Source organism: Callorhinus ursinus, unplaced genomic scaffold, assembly GCF_003265705.2.
Source record: "Callorhinus ursinus isolate GAN/ISIS: 27379988/994484 unplaced genomic scaffold, GSC_fseal_2.0 scaffold59, whole genome shotgun sequence".
NCBI classification, from domain to species: domain Eukaryota; kingdom Metazoa; phylum Chordata; class Mammalia; order Carnivora; family Otariidae; genus Callorhinus; species Callorhinus ursinus.
Window position 1 is genome coordinate 5,345,311 of NW_027397121.1, and position 17,492 is coordinate 5,362,802.

Below are 17,492 nucleotides of genomic sequence, written 5' to 3' on the forward strand. Positions count from 1 at the left end.
GGGTCAGAGGGAGAAGCGGGCTCCCGGGACTCCAGGATCACAATCTGAACCGAAGGCAGTCGCCTAACCGAGCCACCCAGGCGCCCAAGCATGGCCAACGTTCTGATATAGTAACTTCCAATCACTTTTACTCTGCATAAACTTTCTGTCATAAAATTGGGTCCCAGCTAGTTTTATACGACAGCTTTTTTTCCCTCCCTGTTTGGAACATTGTCTAACAAGCATAGGTATTTTATCACTCCTAATGCTTTAATAGAGCAGAGCAAAGAGCAAACTACGCCTATTAACCCTGGAACCCAAATTCAAGACTCATTCCAAGATTAGGTTGTAATCATTTTACCTTTAAGCAAAATTACTAACTTAAAATCAGAGAGATTTCCCATACCAAAACCCAACTTCCCAGTAATTGGTGCTGGAGGCAAGAACTCCAACAGGGAAGAGGCACTTGGGTGGCTCCTGCCTTTGGCTCAAGGTCATGATCCCAGGGTCCTGGGATCCCTCAATCAGCCTCCCTGCTCAGTGCGGAGTCTTCTCCCCCCCCCCCCCCCTTCTCAAATACAATCTTAAAACAAAACAAAACCCACACCCAACAGGGAAGTGCCTCAGGTCAGGAAGAGGGCAGAGCCTACCTACCTGGAGGGCAGAGGGCCTAAGTTTCCACAGCTTGATTCTACCCATTTGCTAAACTCTCCTAGAAAACAGGGGCAATTACATTATCTTATAGGTCTCCTACTTGTGTTTTCCTAAGCATCTCACAGTAAGTTACTACCCTGAATAGAGTATTTAATTTAGTCAGACAAGCAAATCAGGGTTGTGCCCCCTCCCATCTTTTAGAATCTAGGAACCCAATCTCCATTTGGAACATTGTGATCGCTACCAACGGCTCAAATGCACAATTTAGAGGGCTAAAACAAGAAGCCCAGGGAAAGAAATCACGGTTAGAGAAGCAACTTCAGGCCACAGGTTAAGCATGCTGCTGAAAACGGAGTCAATGTGCTCAAAATGTTAAGGTCCTACCCTCCCCCTCCCCCTCTCTTTCCACTAGCAAGCAGTGGGAGCACTAGAAGCTGGAGTCTTAGCCCTTCTCTGGGTTCAGAAAAGCTTCAGTCCTGGTTAGCAGCCCATCACATGTTATAAAGTATCCAAGAGATCTAAATAAGACCACATGGCTTTGAAGGTAGGTAGAATGTACTTCCGGGTTTGCAGTATGGAGAACGTGACCACCCATCAGTGGGTGCCAGAAACTGCCATCACCAGCACAGTGCTATGGCATGCAGTGTCAGCTCACAAATCACCTCCCTCTCCCTAGTCACAGGCAGACAGGTAAGGGTAGCACTAGGATTTATTCAACTGTGCCTTAGTACAGGCGCTGGGGCTTGCCCATGGTGCTCTTGATGTATAAAGCCCGGACGTTCTGCCAATTCTTCTTGAGCAAGGACACCAGGAAATTGACTGCTAAGTGGATGTTGTACACAAGCTCGTCATCTGTCATCTTCACATGGCCAACAGCCACTGCCAGACACAGCACCTGCGAGAAGAGTGAAGTCAAATCAGGCTGGTGGCTAGATGGAAAAGAATCAGAGTAGGCACATCTATCCCTCCCCACCCCTCCAGGGACCCTACGAACAGTACTCTGACCCCAGGCCAGGAAGACCAGGGCTATGTGAAAAACTTCATTTCTGCCCAGTGACTGTCACACATCCTAAATATCCAAAGAAAGGCAAACCAGGGCTCCCATTTGGAGAATCGGGGTAAACTTCAGGACTGGTGGTGCCTACCACCACCATGGCTTAACCTATGTAACCCAGTCAGACCTCCTTACCTTCTTCATCTGGAATTTGATGGTGGACTTCACTTCATCCACTTTGGCCACCATGTTTTCATTGTGGGTCAGCAAGGAAGGGAACTTGCCAGCCTTATTCAGGCCTGGGCCCAGGATTCGTGGAATCTGCTTGATCAGAGATTCTGAGGCCAAAAAGGCATCATACTTCTTGGCTGGTAAAAAGAAGCCATTGGATGCTTAGGATCTGGCCTCCTGAAGGCAAGCTCCAAACAGTTCCGTTAACCAACCACGAGAGTGGCCTCTAACCACCACACTCTACTCCTCTTCTCCGCGTACCAACTCTTTTTAATCCTCTCCTCATTCCAGCTTATCTCCATCCCCTAGACTTTTACTGGCCCAACATTCACACGAAACCTGGTGTCAGAAGCTGACAGGCTGACCCACTCTCCTCATGTTCCAATAGTAAATGCACACACTGGTTAAGACTCCTTGAGTTCAAATCCTGCCTGCCTACTTCCTAGTTACAGGACAACCAGGGTACCAGTTTCCTATCTGTGAAATGCTTCCACCACATAGGATAAAGATGGAGGAAAAAAAGAGAGAGAGGGTTTTAAGTAGAAATCCTATTTCAGAACATACCAGCACCTGACTGGTCAACTTAGGGGAGCTCACCTGTTTAAAAAGAATCTTCAAAGCAAATATAAAAAGAATCTTTAAAAGGTTAAAAACTACCACTCAAGTTAACCCACCACAGCAATCTTTTCCATCATGATTCTCTGCACCCTCTTCCATCATTTTAAAATCCAAATGGCAGTACCGCCACTTTTCTACCACTCCCATGACAACTGTCTGCCCAAATACAAAACCACCCTAAGGCACACTCACCCAACTTCTTAACTAATTTCTTATTCTTGTTGAGTTTCTTCAGCGCCTCAATATCCATGTGAGGAATATCCACTGCCTTGGCCTCATCACAGTGCTGCTGATCCCCCAAAACACATACGGAGAACTTGGGGCGGGGAGTGGACTTAAGCCTGCGTTTTGGGGGACAGAAGAGGTCAAGCCCAGCGTGGGGTTCCGAAAGCAGGTGAAGGGGCCTGGGACCGCTGCAGCCACGGAGCCTTACCCAGAACGTCCACATTCACCAACAGCTAGTGTAGCTTCTCAAACTAGCCGGCGGGCTCGGCCAAGGCCTCCCCACGCCTCCCCTCTTATTTTAAGACCCAGGGTGGGGGTCCGTCCAGCCACGCCTGCCCGGGGCAGGGGGTCTGAACTACCCAGGCGCGTCCGTGCCACCCGCGCCCGCCCGTCTCAAGCTCAACAGGAGCCTGGAGGGTGGCGACGGGCACGGGGGCGCACGGAGAGCTGGGTGGGGTCAGAGCGGTGCCAACCTGACGGTGCCCGAGAAGCGTTTGTCCTTCTGAGGGTCATAGTTCTTCAGACTGATCTGCAGTTCCACCGTCTCCAAAAACCTTAGAGAAGGCGACAAAGTCAGGCGGACGCCCGCGGCTTCCACGCCGCCGCCCTGCCCCCCGAGCCCGGGCTTACCTCCGGCGCTTGCGCTGGTTCCCGTGCAGGACTTCCCGCACCGCCTCGTACAGGGTGTCGCGGGAGACTTTGCTGCTGCGGGAGAGACGCAAGACGAGCGCTCGGCACCTGGAGGCTTCGGCGCGGTCGGAAGCCTCGGGCCTCCAGACGCACCCCACCCGGGGGGATTCCGGACACCACGTCGGGCGATTTGGGCGCAACAATGAAGCAAGCCCCGAGGAAGAGATACCCTACCGGGGGCCGGGGACTACAGGACGACGCCCGGCGAGAAATGCCCCTCAGCGAAACAGGGGCAAAGACCACCCCCGATTCAGCCCGCAAATCTCCCTCCTTACCAGGGTGCCAGGAATCGCGGATGGGGGCGGATGGCTCCCCCAGCGCCACTCACCTCATAGTTCTTCGCGCCGCAGTAACCGGAAAGGAGAGAATTCATTCGCGCATGCGCTCAAATAAGGCTCTTGTTCTCGCGAGATGCCTTTTCCTGTGGCTTCCTCCCGAGCCCGGCCGGGTAGCTCAATCCCGGGGAGCGCCGCCGTCCGCGGCCGCTAGACGGCGCTGCCGCGCGCTGCACAACTAAACTGGCTCCAAGGCGAGGAGGTGCGGCGGTCCCGGGCGCCCCGTGGCACGCGGACAACATCCCCATTGGCGCCTGCTACTGCCGGCCACTTAAGAGGCTGGTCCTGGGCACCGCAGCGTGATGGCCGCTGAGAGCGTGCAGTTCCCGCATGTTTGTCCCTCCACCCTTTTCTGCCCACCGCATCTGCTTCGGGTCTCAAAAGCAGGCTTTACTCCTGACCTCTCCCTAATCATCTTGCTCTGGGGCTCATGGTTTCAGAGAAGTGGTGAGAAGGGAAATGTCGTGAAAGTTCTGTTCCCGGCCCCTCGAAGCCTGCAGTGGGGAAGAGCTGGGAAGGTAGCTGATAGCTGATTGAATCACACCTACCCAGTTAAGTGTTTACTATGAACAAACCTTCTGCAACTCCAGACAGCTGCACCCACCTTCAAGGCCCTATTCCCCAGGGGTCAGTGCACACTTCACCCACTCAACAGACAGCTCTGATAGGGCTGAGGGGAGTGGTATCACACATCATCGCCAAGAACCTGAATGAATGAACTTGAGAACTTTGTCACCTTCACCAGGAAAAAGATGCCCCTTGTCACTGAGTAGGGTGGGTGGTGGTGGTGTCTGTTGGGTTTCAACAAATACCCAGAGTTCATAGGAAGGCAGCCGTTGCTTTGAAGAAAATATTAAAACTTCCTGCTTTTTATTAAATAACTGCTTTTTAATAAATTATCCAAGTCAGAACACAGAGGGTCATAACATACACTTGAGCGCAAGAGATTTGTGCTGAGGACACAGGTTACCTCAGGGATCCTGAAGCATCATTCATCTACCTAGGTCTGCTTTGACCCTACTGAGGCCTTTCAGAAAGTTTCTGTCCCCACGGTCTGAAGTAAAAGTGACAAGGAGTGAGCCCAAAGTCAGCATCCCTTGGAAATAAAGCTCATCAAGGCTGCTTAGCCCAGGACCTTCCCTGCTGGCTGGGAGGCCAAGATGTCCTCTCTGCATCCTGGAACAGGGAGGCAGCGGACCCCTGGGTTGGCCAGGCTCAGCCTTTACCCCCAGGCAAGGGGTCAGGATGAGGTGCTGAGGGCAGAAGTATCCTTCAGGCAGCTGGTGAGGGAGCTCCAGGAGTGTGGTCCCTTAGTGCATGGTCAGGGGGCCAGATGTCTCAGGGCGGCCTTCAGGGACTTCCTCAGGAAAGTGGTGTTGAGCTCTAGGGCTGTGGCCAGGCCCAGCCTCTGGATCTCAGTGATCTGAGGAGAAGGAAGAATCATATCAGGACTCCAGCAACCGATCCTTCCCCTTTCCCCTCTGCCCCATGGCACTGTTTAGGAGGAAAGAGAGAGGAATCAGGACACAAGGACAATGGAGGAGATATCTAAATGCATTACTTTTACTTCACCATGATTATACAAGGTCTTTGTGTTCAAGTGGACCTGCGGTCAAATATTAACTGTTCAACTTACTAAGTCAGCCACACTAATAACAGATGACAATTATTGGATGCTTACTACGTAGCAACACTTTATAAACATAACTTCATGTAATCTGCACAACACTCCCATTATACAGATGAGAAAACTGAGGGTCAGAGATACTCCGTTGTGGCTGCCACATTCCTTATGGGGCCTGCTATTTCTTCCCTGACCTACCACTACAACCTCCTGACAGGTCTCTGCCATGTATCTTCTCTCCAGTCTCCACTCCTTATAGATGCCAGAGACTCCTTTATAAAATGCAAATCTGACCAAGTCACTCAAGCTTCAGCGGGACCCTGGGATAACTACCAATGTCTCATATTGGAGGCCCTTCTTCCAGGATCTACAGGGTCTCCAGAGGATCCAGGAGCCTCCTGAAATTGCGCATTAGATGTGTGTTCAGATTTTCATTTTTCTGGGAGGATCTATAGCTTTCATCAAGTCATCAGATGGGACTGTGACTCCCCAAAAAAGGTAAAGAGCCAACAGCCAAGAACACCTGACCGTCAAGATAAAGTCCATGCTCCTCATCATAACCTACAGGGTCTTCCATAAGATGCTAGCATGGCCTGGCCATGGGACCTTGGGCAGGTCACTTTAATCTTTCTGGGTTTCAACTTCCTCATCTATAAAATGGAGCTAATAATAGTATTTTATCATTGGGCCAACACACGGAATAAACTAACAAGTTAACATAAGCAAAGGGCTTCGAACAGTGCCTAAGCCGTAGCAGGGGCTCTGTGGTATCAGCTCTCAGTGTTTTAATTCTGACGTCTAACCTCACCCCTACCACCAACCACTCTCATGTTTTTAGGCCTCAGCTACTACCCGTAGATCCCCTTGGACGCTCATCGCTTATACTGTTTCCTTTGCCTGAAATGCCCTTTCCTCAGCCTTGGCCCTTGGCCACCACTCACCCTTTCAGAGCTGAGCAGCCTGTCCGAACTCCCAACCACAAACAAGGTTTAGTTGCGCCTCCTCCCCCTCTGCAACCAAATGCCCCGCACACACCTCTCGCCTGGCTCCTTCCAGATACTGTGCTGATCTGGTTATCATCTCTCTCCCGCCTCACTGGCCTGGCACCGGTGGAGAGTGTCAAGTCAAGGACAGGGACTGTGTTATGGACACTGTTGATTCCTCAGGGCCCCATACAGCATCTGGCTCATGGCAGTGTGGGCTGGATGAATGAACTCCTAAGCAGTCTCGTTCCCCCCCAAGGCTTGAACTTGTAGTTTCCCTGGCTAACACTCAGGGTGTCTTCCCTGGCAAACATCTAGACGTACGCACTCGTGGCATACTCAGAGCAGCAGGACCAGCCCTCATGGCCCTACCAATACTCACACTGGCCTGATACTTGGTCATCACCGTCAGCATGAGCTTGGCATAGGCCACAGATGTGGTGGCCACTGGCCCCTCTTTACAGAGCTTCTCCATCAACACACTGAACTTTTCAGGGGTCATCTCCACCTGCACACATTGGGAGATGAGACAAGAGAAGAAAGTGCCCTGGATTCAATTCCGACCTCTACCACTTTCTAACTAAGTAACCCTAGACAGGTCACATAACCAAACAAAGCCTCAGTTTCTGCATCTGTAAAAATGGTGCTCATGATATCTAACGCTAAAGACGGTAAAGAATTAAATGAAATAATACACATAAAGCCTGGCGCACAGGTCTCAGCCTCCCTTGGTGGTTGAAGATATAAAGGCGCAAGGAGTCCCCAGGGTACTGCCAGCATAATAACAATAGCTCTCCTTAATAATAATTTAATAAATACTTGTTATGCATCAGGCACCGTTCTGAGCATTTTACACCAATGACCATTTCGACCACACCCCGGCCTTGTGTGGTATATACTATCATCACTCCCATTTTGTAGAGGGGAAAACTGAGGTGTAAAGAGGTTAGGTCAGCTCCCTAAGTTATAAACAAATGAGGCAGAACTTTAGGTAGTCATATGGCAAAACTGCAAAAATATACTGTAAGTTAAAAAAGCAAAGTACAGAGCACTGAGCTCGGTGTGTTGCCATCTACGTAAAAAAGTAGGCAAAAAGTCAACTTAAACACGTGTTCTTGTATATAAAAGCATCTCTGGGAGAGTTCCCCTGAAACCCACTAACACTGACTAGCCCTGGAGAGGGGAGTCTGGATGGCGGGGAGGGGGCGGCATTTTTCACTATATCCTTTGAGCTTTAAAATTTGTGAACATAGAGGCACCTGGGTGCCTCAGTCGGTTAAGCATCTGACTCTTGGTTTCGGCTCAGGTCATGATCTCAGGGTGATGGGGTTGAGCCCCAAGTAGGGCTCTGCACTGAGTGGGGAGTCTGCTTGGGATTCTGGCTCTCCCTCTTCCTCCGCTCCCCCCACACATATGCACTCTCTCTCTCTCTCTCAAGTAAATAAGTAAAATCTTAAAAAAAATTTTGTGAGGGGAGCCTGGGTGGCTCAGTTGGTTAAGTGTCTGCCTTCGGCTCAGATCATGATCCCAAAGTCTTGGGATTGAGCTGGGATCGAGTCCCGCATCAGGCTCCCTGCTCCACGGGGAGTTTGCTTCTCCCTCTCCTCCCCATTCGTGCTATCTCTGTCTTTCTCGCTCAAATAAATAAATAAAATCTTTTTTAAAAATTGTGAATATGTTTATTATTTATTTATTCAAAAATAAAATTAAATTTGGGGTGCCTCGTGGCTCAGTCAGTTAAGCATCTGACTCTTAATTCTGTTCAGGTCACGATCCCAGGATTATGGGATCGAGCCCCCTGTCAGGCTTCGTGCTCAGCATAGAGTCTGCTTCAGATTCTCTCTCCCTCTCCCTCCTGCATTCACTTGCTCCCTCTCTCTCAAATAAATAAAATAAAATAAAATAAAAATAAAATAAAACAAATAAAATAAATAAAAAATTTCACACACACACACACACACACACACAGTCCCTCCCCAAGGCCACGCAGCTAGGAAGAAGTGGAGCTGGGCTCTACCATGCAGTCCTCTCTCGGCTACTAGCCTTTCAAGCCTTAGGACTCACCCACTGTCAAGAGCCCAGCTTGCTGCAGGGCAGCTGTTCCGCTTGCCTCCATCCCCGGAGGGACCAGAAACCCAGGAGGCCCACGCCTGTCCACAGCACTGCGGCACGTCCTCAGCCACCCTTCCCCAAGGCAGCCTGCTCACCTGCCGCTCCAGCAGTGACTGCAACACCAAGAAAGTGTCCTCTTTCCAGGGCAGCTCCAAGATCTGTCTACAAAAAGCACAGGCCCCGCTGAGGACAGCCCACATCTGGGTATCTACTGCTCCTACCCTCAAGGCAGAGCAAGGCCCCGGAGACAGCCAAGATCCCCCAGCCATCAGAGCAAGTAGTCAGAGCCACCCCACCCCACCCGCCGACCCATGTTGGCGGCCACACAGTAGCCAGTCCACACTAAGTGCTTGGAAGGCTACAGCCCAAGACTCCTGGGGCAGACCACGAAGGATCTGGCGTAAGGTGCACCAAGGTTTCCTGAAAAGCAAGCAGGAGTGGAGAGTGCATCGTGGGTACAGAAGGTGAGGGTGACCCAGGGAAGAGGGTGATGGTGCAGTGAGAGGCCCATAAGGCTTTCTCGAGGGCAGAGCCTGGCCCACGGGGACGGCCACTCCAGCCGTGCTTCCCGGGCTAGGGCAGTCCTCTACCCGTGTGGAAAGGGACTGTGTCACACCCGGGAGCAAGCAGTGTGGCCTCTTGGCTGCACAGCCTTGAGTCTGATCCCAGGCTTTATCACTTGCCTTGCTGGCTCTGTGACCTTTGGCCCATGTCCCTTAACAGCCCTGGGCTTCAGGTTTTCTGTCTCTAGGGCAGCCACGGCACCCACCTCACAGCACTGGGTGAAGACTAACTGAGAGAATGACTGTAAAGCACAGAGAAAGGACTCGATCAGTGGTGGCTGACGTGACTGTTCTGACTGTCCCCTTCTCATGTGAGAGTCAGCATTTTATAGTTCACTTTAGTGTCAGTGGGCTCTTAGCTACTCATTTGTTTCTACGTGTCTGGATCTTGACTCCCCAGTTTTAATACCCAAATTGAACACCAATTTAATGACAATTTTTGAGCACCAACTCGGGGCCAAGTACTGTGCTGAGGTCTATATGCATTATCACATTTAATCTAGAAAAACACATCTAGAAAAATCCTACCGAGTAAATATCAGCCCCATCTTTCATATGAGGAACCAGAGGCTCAGAGACATGGAGAAAGCTGTTTGAATTGACCCAGGGCAAGGCTGAGATTCGAAATCCTGTCCGCCTGGCTCCAGAGCCAGAACTCTTAACCATGCTCGGGTGACCACCAGCCTCTCCCCTGTGCTCCCCAAGGCACCTGGCCCAGAAGCCTGGAACCCGGCACCACCTGCGCAGGGTCCCGGGATGGCAACTTGCACAGGCCCACGGGGGCAAGGCACAAGCCAGGCTCGGGCCACAGCGAGAGACTGTTGCAGTCACTGCTGGACCGCTGCCCATCTTTCAGGCACAGGACCTGCTACCCAGGCGGCTCCAGCTCCAGAATGCCAGGAGCAGGCTGGGCCAGTGAGAGGGGCTGGGAGTAGGGGCCTGTACACTCACCCCAGCATTAGAAGCTGCATGTCTGGCTCCAGGGCCTCATCCTTCAGGAGGCAACACAATAACTCTGTTTGAGCTGGACCTGGGGAGGGGACAGCAGAGTGGGGGGGTCTGGGGGCAGATGGCAGGAGAGGATGGAACAGAACGCCTGGCTCGTTATAGGGGGGCATCGTCAGGGAAGCAAGGTATCTTTACTGACTGAATACACAACTGCCAAGGTCCCCTGGAGTGAAGGGTGCTGGGAACCCAGAGGGCAGAGCTACCAGGCCTGGGGCTGGTTCCAGAATTACCTGTTCCTGGGGCCTGGAGCACGGGGCCAAGAAGGGCTCTGCAGACAGGATAGGCATACTTGGCACAGAAGGAGGTCAGGGCAGTCATGAGCAGGCGGGAGGCTGAGGAAGTCAGGGAGAGAATCTACAGCCAACGGGGAGGAAAATATTAATCCATTCGTTTCTTCTTCCTTTTAATAAATGTTTACCAGACATGTATTTAAGATGGTGATACATGTTACAAAGAAAAAACAGAAGTTCTTTTATCTAGAACTCACATGGATTCCCCCATTGGAAAAGACACAAAACTTCCTTCCTCAGCTCCGAAATCCCTTCAGCTTCTGGGAGGGTCTGGGGCCCACAAGGGAGGAATCTGATGCTGTGTGGATAGATGGCCTAGAGGTCCATGCCCTTCCCTTGCCCCAGGCTGCCTCGACTAGCCAGACGCCTTACAAGGTTGGGAACCTGCTCTCCGAAGCGCCACCCTTCTGAGGGCTCAGATTCTCTCCCCCATAGTCCGTAGCATGCCAAGTGTATCGCAACACACCTACCCGTCTAAGGAAGAGGCTCTTGGTCAGAACGGTCGCATTGCTAAGGCTAAGATCTGGTGAAACGGACAGGAGCCAGGTGCAGAGCTGCAGGAGAGCTGGGTCCGAGAGCTGCGGGAGCTGCAGCTGGGCACACAGCAGGTCCATCTGCCAAGTAGGAGGGATGACACAGATGCACTCAGTCTGCCCCTGCTAGGCTGTCTCAAGCTGACCTGGCAGCAGAATGGGCGGGGCAAGGACACTCCAAGGTAAGGTGAGGCAGGGAAAGCTACCCCTGTGGTGAATATCCAAGGGCTAAAAGAGAACACACAGGGTGCCCCCTACCCAAGGGGCCAAAAACCCCAACAAAATCCCCTCCCCCAATTCCCATATGAGGCAAGGAAACACAGACTTAAATGGAAAAAGGCTGGGGAGAGGGGATGTACCCTCAGGGCCAGGCAGTCTTTCTGGACTCACCTGGCTAGGACTGCATTCATGGAGAAGCTGCAGCTCAGGCGGGGGGGCACCCTCCGACCCCTGGAAAGGCAAATCCATGTTCGTGCTGGCAGAGCCCTTGGTGACGAGTCAGAGACCACCCCTTTGTCTGGCAGCATGGGTGAATGAGGAGCCTGGATGCTACCAGAGGAGAGGGACTTGTCTGGGGTTAGATGATGTATCTGTCCTTGGGCCAAGACAAGCCCCTGCAGTGACTGTCCTCAGACCCCCACTCCAACCCCCCGCTGTCCAAACAGTCTGTGCTTCCCTGGGCAGGGCTGAGGTCTAGGTGGCAGGTGGACGAGGGGCAACGGTGAGCGGGGGCCAGGTACCTCCCCGAAGGTCTTGAGCAGCTGCTGCAGCCTGGGAACCTGGTCCTGCAGAGGAGAGCCCAGTCACTGCCAAGTTCCTACCAACACGGTGTGGCCCCAGGCCATCCTAGCCCCCTCTCCCAAGAAGGCCCCGGATCAGTGGGAGCTAGCAGGCAAGGATGATTCAAGAGAGTCAAGAACACGAAGCCTAAACCTTGAGAGGTGCTTAAGAACTCGAAGTCAACAAGGCCCGTGGAAATGCAGCTGCTTAGACTTGTCCTCCCTGCACCCACCCTAATGGGTTGGGAGGACTGGCTGGCTGGAGGCTGGCACGATTCCACACCCTCCACAGGACAGCTCTGGACCTTCTCTTCTTGCCTGGCAATCCCTTAACCTCGTGTTGTAGATCATTGAGGCCAAGGGACCCTCCCTTTCCACTAACTTCCTCACCACCCCCTCCCCAGAGTCTGGGGAGCAGAGACTACTCCCTTAATCCCACCCCTGCTCCGTGGACTCCAGTTATCCCAGTTGGGAAATAGTCTCCCAACCAGCTTTTGCCCTGGATAAACCCCTCCACTCCTGGAGGATCACTCTAAACCCAACCTCCCCCCCTCTAGTACCTGGACAGCTTTGGGCAACTCCAAATTCTCGGCTAGGCCCTGAGCCTCCTCCAGACTCTGACCAGCCTCCCTGGGCTCAGCTCTGACAGGCTGGTTCTTGATGGGTGAGGCACCTCCTCCAGCTGCCCGGGTCTCCAAAGATTCAGGTTCACGTCTCTCCTCCTCCTGACCTCCTTCCCCTTCCCTTTCCAAACGCCGGAACCTTTTGGGGGCCCTCTGGCCCTCAGGACTGGCAAGCTCTTCCTCTGGCCCCTTTCTGCGTTTCCCAGGCCGCGGGGAGTCCTGGCCCTCCTTCTCTTCCTCGTCGGGAACGGGAGCCTGGGCTAACTGCAGCCTCCGGCCTCCCTGGCGCAGCCGCCCGCACAGGCCCTGGAGCTCTCTCTGGCAGTGTGTAGACAGGGGGCCCGCTCCCTCAACCGCTACCCCGGCGCTCAGGTCCCTCCGCAGCAACTGCCCCAGGGCCCGGAGCCAGGCGTCGGCTTGTTGCGCTTGTTGTGCAATCTGCAGCACCGGGAGCAGGCTGCTCTCGGGCAGCGAGGGCCGGACAGCCATCAGCAGGGACATCAGGTTCCTCTGGCATAACGGGGGCAATCGCAGCAGCAGTGGCCTCCTGGTAGCAGGAGGAGGAGAAGCAGTTAAGAGCATCTTGCTGGAAGGAGCAGAGGACAGCCGGGGCAGAGCTAGAGGTGGGAGGGCAATGGACAGACAGGGCGGCTAGGAGGCGGTGCCTGCAGGGCAGTGGGGACGGAGGGGGTCAGCATGAGGCCTTCACTGAGCATGTATGTTTTGCTGTGGTGGTGAAGCCAGTTTGAGTTCCTTTTACTATTGCTAAACAGCCAAAAGTTCTCTGAGCAATTCCACTTTTTTTTTTTTTTTAACAATTCCATTTTGTTAAAGTTGAGCACGTATTCATGTATTCTGTGCTAGGCTCTGCTCTTCAACACTTAGTTCAGCTCAAAAAATTCACACTGAAACCTACTCTAGGGGCACCTGGGTGGCTCAGTCCTTAAGCGTCTGCCTTCGGCTCGGGTCATGATCCCAGGGTCCTGGGATCGAGTCCCATATCAGGCTCCCTGATCAAAAGGGAGTCTGCTTCTCCTTCTCCCTCTGCCCCTCCCCGTGCTGTGCTCTCTCTCTCTCTCTCTCTCCCAACAAATAAATAAATAAAATCTTAAAAAAAAGAAAAAGAAACCTACTCTATAAAGATCCTTGTTTTACATTAAAAAAAAGTCCCTTCCCCAACTTTAAATAAAAATAATACTCCGGGGCCCCTGGTTGCCTTGGTCAGTAGAGCATCTGACTTTTTTTTTTTTTTAAGATTTTATTTATTTATTTAGGGGCGCCTGGGTGGCTCAGTCGTTAAGCGTCTGCCTTCCGCTCAGGTCATGATCCCAGGGTCCTGGGATCGAGCCCCGCATCGGGCTCCCTGCTCCGCAGGGGGTCTGCTTCTCCCTCGCCCTCAGCCTGCCGTTCCCCTTGCTTGTGCTCTCTCTATCAAATAAATAAAATAAAATCTTTAAAAAAAAAAGATTTTATTTATTTATTTAAAATAAACTCTACACCCAACATGGGGCTCAAACTCACAACCCCAAGATCACAAGTCACAAGCTTCACTGACTGAGCCACCCAGGCACCCCTTAGAGCATGTGTCTCGTGATCTCAGGGTCCTGAGTTCAAGCCCCACATTGAGCTTACTTAAAAAGATAAATAAATTAAAAAAACTTTTTGGAAAGATTTTATTGTTTGACAGAGAGAGAGAGACTGCGAGAGAGGGAAGACAAGCAGGGGGAGTGGGAGAGGGAGAGGCAGGCTTCCCCCTGAGGAGGGAGCCCAATGTGGGGCTTGATCCCAGGACCCTGGGATCATGAGCTGAGCCGAAGGCAGACGCTTAACGACTGAGCCACCCAGGCGCCCCAATAAATTAAATTTAAAAAAAAAAAGAATGTGCTATGGGATGGGCCAAGACCCAAAACAAAAATAATAATAGTAGTAGTAGTACTCCAGGATGCTGTGCAGTGCTTACTCTGCAGCCCTGTGCTCACCTTGGCTATCCCCTGGAACTTACAAGGTCACAGCTGTCTAGCTTTGCCATTCCTTTCACCCCACTGAGTTCCTGAGAGGCAGAGGCAGATTCTCCTTTCTGCACGTCCCGTACCCAGCACAGCATCAGCCCATCACAGGGACTGGGTGCATATCTACTGAATGAATAAACTCTCCAAGAATAAGTGTCCAGAGGTTAGCCAGGCTACTGTGGACAGAGCAATGCAGCCATCTGCCATGCTGGCAACGCAAGAATCCAGATGCTGTGTGACCTGAGGCTTATTGGTGTGGCAAGCAAGTCATGGGTACATCGAGCCCACCTGCCATCATGCCTCTGCTCCTCTCTATGTGATTTTGCAGGGCTGCTTGTCATCACATACAAGGGGCACCTGGGATGTGTGAAAGAGAAAAAAAATCTGACTTTTATTTCTTTGTGAACAACAAACACTAAGTGAGAGAGAAAACTAAAGCAAAAATTAAAAAGATAGCCAATTTGTTGTAGAGGATATTGAGAAGTGCAGAGGTGGGGAAGACCCTACTTCAAAGGCTTTTAACATTTTTGTGTGCATGGACCCCTTATCAGAATAAGTGTTAAATATATAAGATAAAATACATGGGATTATGAAAGAAACCAATTATCCTGAAATAAAGTTCTAACCAGGGACCCTAGATTAAGTCCTCCTCCTATTCTGTCCAGAAAAAAGCATACAGCTGGATAAACATTTCTATGGCCTCCAATTTGGGGATGCAGAAAACACTCTCTCTCTCTTTCTCTCTTTAAGTAGTTTCCACGCCCAGCCTGGAGCCCAGTATGGGGCTTGAACTCAGGACCCTGAGATCAAGACCTGAGCAGAGATCAAGAGCCCCATGCTCAAATGACTGAGCCACCCAGGTGCCCCTCTCCTAATCCATTTCTTGAAAGAAATTCAAAGTGGGGTGTGGGAAAACAATATTAGAATTTCCATTTCTCCTTATCTAAAACGTAAGAAATTAAGCATTACAACTTAACGTATGGGGGGTGTGAATGGCCCTTCATAGTCTAGTCTCCAGCCTAATTCTGAGGGAGGGGTATCCAAGAGTGCAAAGCCGGCTCTTCAGCCCCCTAGAGGCTGAAGGGGGCACCTCACTTTTTTTTTAAACTTTGTATATTTTCGTTAATTATGATAATTAAATGCATTTATGGATACTGCATTATGTCCTTTAACAAAACCAACCTCACTAAATGGACATACACGGCTGATAAGGATGACTGAAAAGAAACCGAATACCATGGGGCGCCTGGGTGGCTCAGTCGGTTAGGCGTCTGCCTTTGGCTCAGGTCATGATCCCAGGTTTGTGGGATCAAGTCCAGCATCGGGCTCCCTGCTCTGTGGGGAGCCTGCTTCTCCCTCTGCCTCTCTCTCCCTGTCTCTCACAAATAAATACATAAAATCTTTAAAAAAAAAAAAAGAAAGAAAGAAAGAAACTGAATACCAGTAACGGAAGCCCACCAAATAAGAAAATGGCAGAGCTGACCCTTCTGCTCTGAGGAGAAATTGTCAGTTACATAAAGAGGCCAAAAAAATAAGAAATAAAGTTCAGAGTCACCCCAAAGACCATAAATGATCAAGAACACCATCCATAAGGAAAGTGATTTTGCCCTAAAATGTATACTCTGCTTTGAAAATTTGACATTATAAACCCACTCCGTCAGATGTCTGTTCAGTCACCATGTTTTAAATTTCTACTTTGTATACTTTATAATGTACGTATTTTTACCCTTGTGTCCACTCGGTTATACCTAAGTATCCCTACACTGGAGGTATGAGTTCGATTTCCTTAGAGAAGAAAGTTATATGATCGGAAGCGATTTGAGTCCACCGGCTTCTAGTTATTCATTTACACGCGGCGGGAGGCCTATGTCTACCCGCTCCGGCCGCACCCAGTAGGTCCTCAGTGAAGGTCTGTTGGATGCCCCCCGCCCAGGGTGCGCGACAGGGACGCCTGGCTGTGGGGAACTAATGAACCTCTCCGGGTCGTGGTCTCCTCATCCAGAAAAGTGGGGTGGCGCCCCGCGACCAGACGACTTACAGCTCCAGGCGACAGTCCGGGCCCTCCACGACGGGCTCCTCCCGGCACAGCGCCTCTAGGACGTAGCCCCAGCAGAAGGGTTCCTCGCCGCGACTGCCCAGCGCCCGCAGCAGCCCCAGGCCGCGCCGCGCCCCCTCCGGCCCCGACTGCAGCGCCTGCAGCAGGAACCGGGCGGGGGTGTCCAGCTGCGCCCAGGGCGCCGACCCCGCGTCCTCAGCCAGAGCGGGCGCCGCCTCCGAGGCCGCCATGCCCGGGGCTCCGGGGCTCCGGGACTCCATGGCCCCGGGGCTGCGCCGGCCGCCGCTCTGGTTCCTGACCTCAGCCTCGAGAACTGGCGAAAGGGAGCAGAACGCCAGCGCCTGCCCCGACGTGGCGACCAGCCTCCTCCCGCACCTGCCACCGGCCGGCCTCGGCGTCCCACACGGAGCTCAGCGGCCCAGAGCCTGACAAGATTCGCGCGCGCCTTTAGAAACCTACGAAGTGGGCGGGGCCGGACGTGAAGGGAGGGGGCGAGGGCAGGCCGGAAGGGGCGGGGCCAGTGGTGGTCTTGGCCATAGAGAGACGGAGGAACGGAGTAAGGGGGCGGGACGAAGGCCGAGGGAAGTCCACGGATGGGGCGGGGCCACAACAAGGGTGTTCGGCCGTGGGCGGGGTCATGCCAAAGATAGGGCGGGACTTGGCGGAGGGACGGATCTTTGCCTGCTGACCCTCACCTTCCTTCCTCCGCTGCTCCCTGCAGTAAGCAGACGAGAGGTGGATTCAGAATGGTTGTCAGGGATCCTGTTCTTCAGGATCCAAGAATCATTTAACTTTAGCTGATGTCCATATTATGTGTAGATCATGGATTTTGCGATAGGATTTTTTTTTTTTTGCGATAGGATTTGATCACAGTTTACCACCCTACCTTGACGTCACCTCCTCTATAGGCCATCAGTTGTCATCACTAGGGTTTCAGTCCTCTCCAGAAATATTTGATACACAACTACCCCTGAGAATGGGGTGGTAGTAAAACCTAACACTATCTATATGGCCAAAGGCCTTGCTGTGAACTTCCTCTGAAGTCCAGGAAGCCAGCTTGCTCTGGTTGTTTCTAAGGGGCCAGGAGGGGCTCCACCTCCGAATGTTTCAGTTTAAGGAAATCTGCTGGAGAAGGCAGACTTCCAGTGGAGTGGAGGGAAAGGAGGAATCACTGCAGAGGATAAAA

General features: G+C 52.1%; 2 protein-coding genes across 8 annotated transcripts; both read right to left on the reverse strand.

Annotated features, from left to right (window-relative positions):
* Positions 1-1,324: 1,324 nt before the first annotated feature.
* Positions 1,325-3,779, reverse strand: RPL10A (ribosomal protein L10a). Of its 2 annotated transcripts, none has more exons than XM_025862457.2 (6): positions 3,667-3,779; positions 3,332-3,406; positions 3,175-3,255; positions 2,669-2,817; positions 1,823-1,995; positions 1,325-1,528 (listed from the first exon to the last, which is right to left on the reverse strand). In XM_025862457.2, the coding sequence occupies exons 1-6, from the start codon at positions 3,762-3,764 to the stop codon at positions 1,358-1,360; spliced, it is 747 nt and encodes a 248-aa protein (XP_025718242.2). In that variant the 5' UTR covers positions 3,765-3,779; the 3' UTR covers positions 1,325-1,357. The 2 variants fall into 2 exon arrangements, with proteins under 2 accessions (XP_025718242.2, XP_025718244.2); XM_025862459.2 differs by having other exon boundaries at positions 3,720-3,739.
* A 449-nt stretch (positions 3,780-4,228) lies between these two features.
* FANCE (FA complementation group E) lies at positions 4,229-16,745 on the reverse strand. 6 transcript variants are annotated; one of them, XM_073884761.1, is made up of 11 exons: positions 16,289-16,745; positions 14,539-14,607; positions 12,179-12,788; positions 11,580-11,624; positions 11,230-11,289; positions 10,777-10,920; positions 10,247-10,370; positions 9,960-10,038; positions 8,541-8,607; positions 6,716-6,841; positions 4,229-5,149 (listed from the first exon to the last, which is right to left on the reverse strand). In XM_073884761.1, the coding sequence occupies exons 1-11, from the start codon at positions 16,564-16,566 to the stop codon at positions 5,048-5,050; spliced, it is 1,704 nt and encodes a 567-aa protein (XP_073740862.1). In that variant the 5' UTR covers positions 16,567-16,745; the 3' UTR covers positions 4,229-5,047. The 6 variants fall into 6 exon arrangements, 3 of the variants coding, with proteins under 3 accessions (XP_073740862.1, XP_073740863.1, XP_025718300.1); XR_012375893.1 differs by having other exon boundaries at positions 5,131-5,149; positions 8,541-8,603; XM_073884762.1 differs by lacking the exon at positions 11,230-11,289.
* Positions 16,746-17,492: the final 747 nt, after the last annotated feature.

Excerpts from the sequence above, each read along its gene's own strand:
- RPL10A (XM_025862457.2), bottom strand. The coding sequence starts at position 3,764 with ATGAATTCTCTCCTTTCCGGTTACTGCGGCGCGAAGAACTATGAGGTG. Across the intron at positions 3,256-3,331 it reads AACCAGCGCAAGCGCCGGAG|GTTTTTGGAGACGGTGGAAC; the intron begins GTAAGCCCGGGC and ends GCCTTCTCTAAG. Across the intron at positions 2,818-3,174 it reads CGCTTCTCGGGCACCGTCAG|GCTTAAGTCCACTCCCCGCC; the intron begins GTTGGCACCGCT and ends CCCAAAACGCAG.
- FANCE (XM_073884761.1), bottom strand. The coding sequence starts at position 16,566 with ATGGAGTCCCGGAGCCCCGGAGCCCCGGGCATGGCGGCCTCGGAGGCG. Across the intron at positions 10,039-10,246 it reads GCTCCAGGCCCCAGGAACAG|GTCCAGCTCAAACAGAGTTA; the intron begins GTAATTCTGGAA and ends TCCCCTCCCCAG. Across the intron at positions 5,150-6,715 it reads TGACCAAGTATCAGGCCAGT|ATCACTGAGATCCAGAGGCT; the intron begins GTGAGTATTGGT and ends CCTTCTCCTCAG.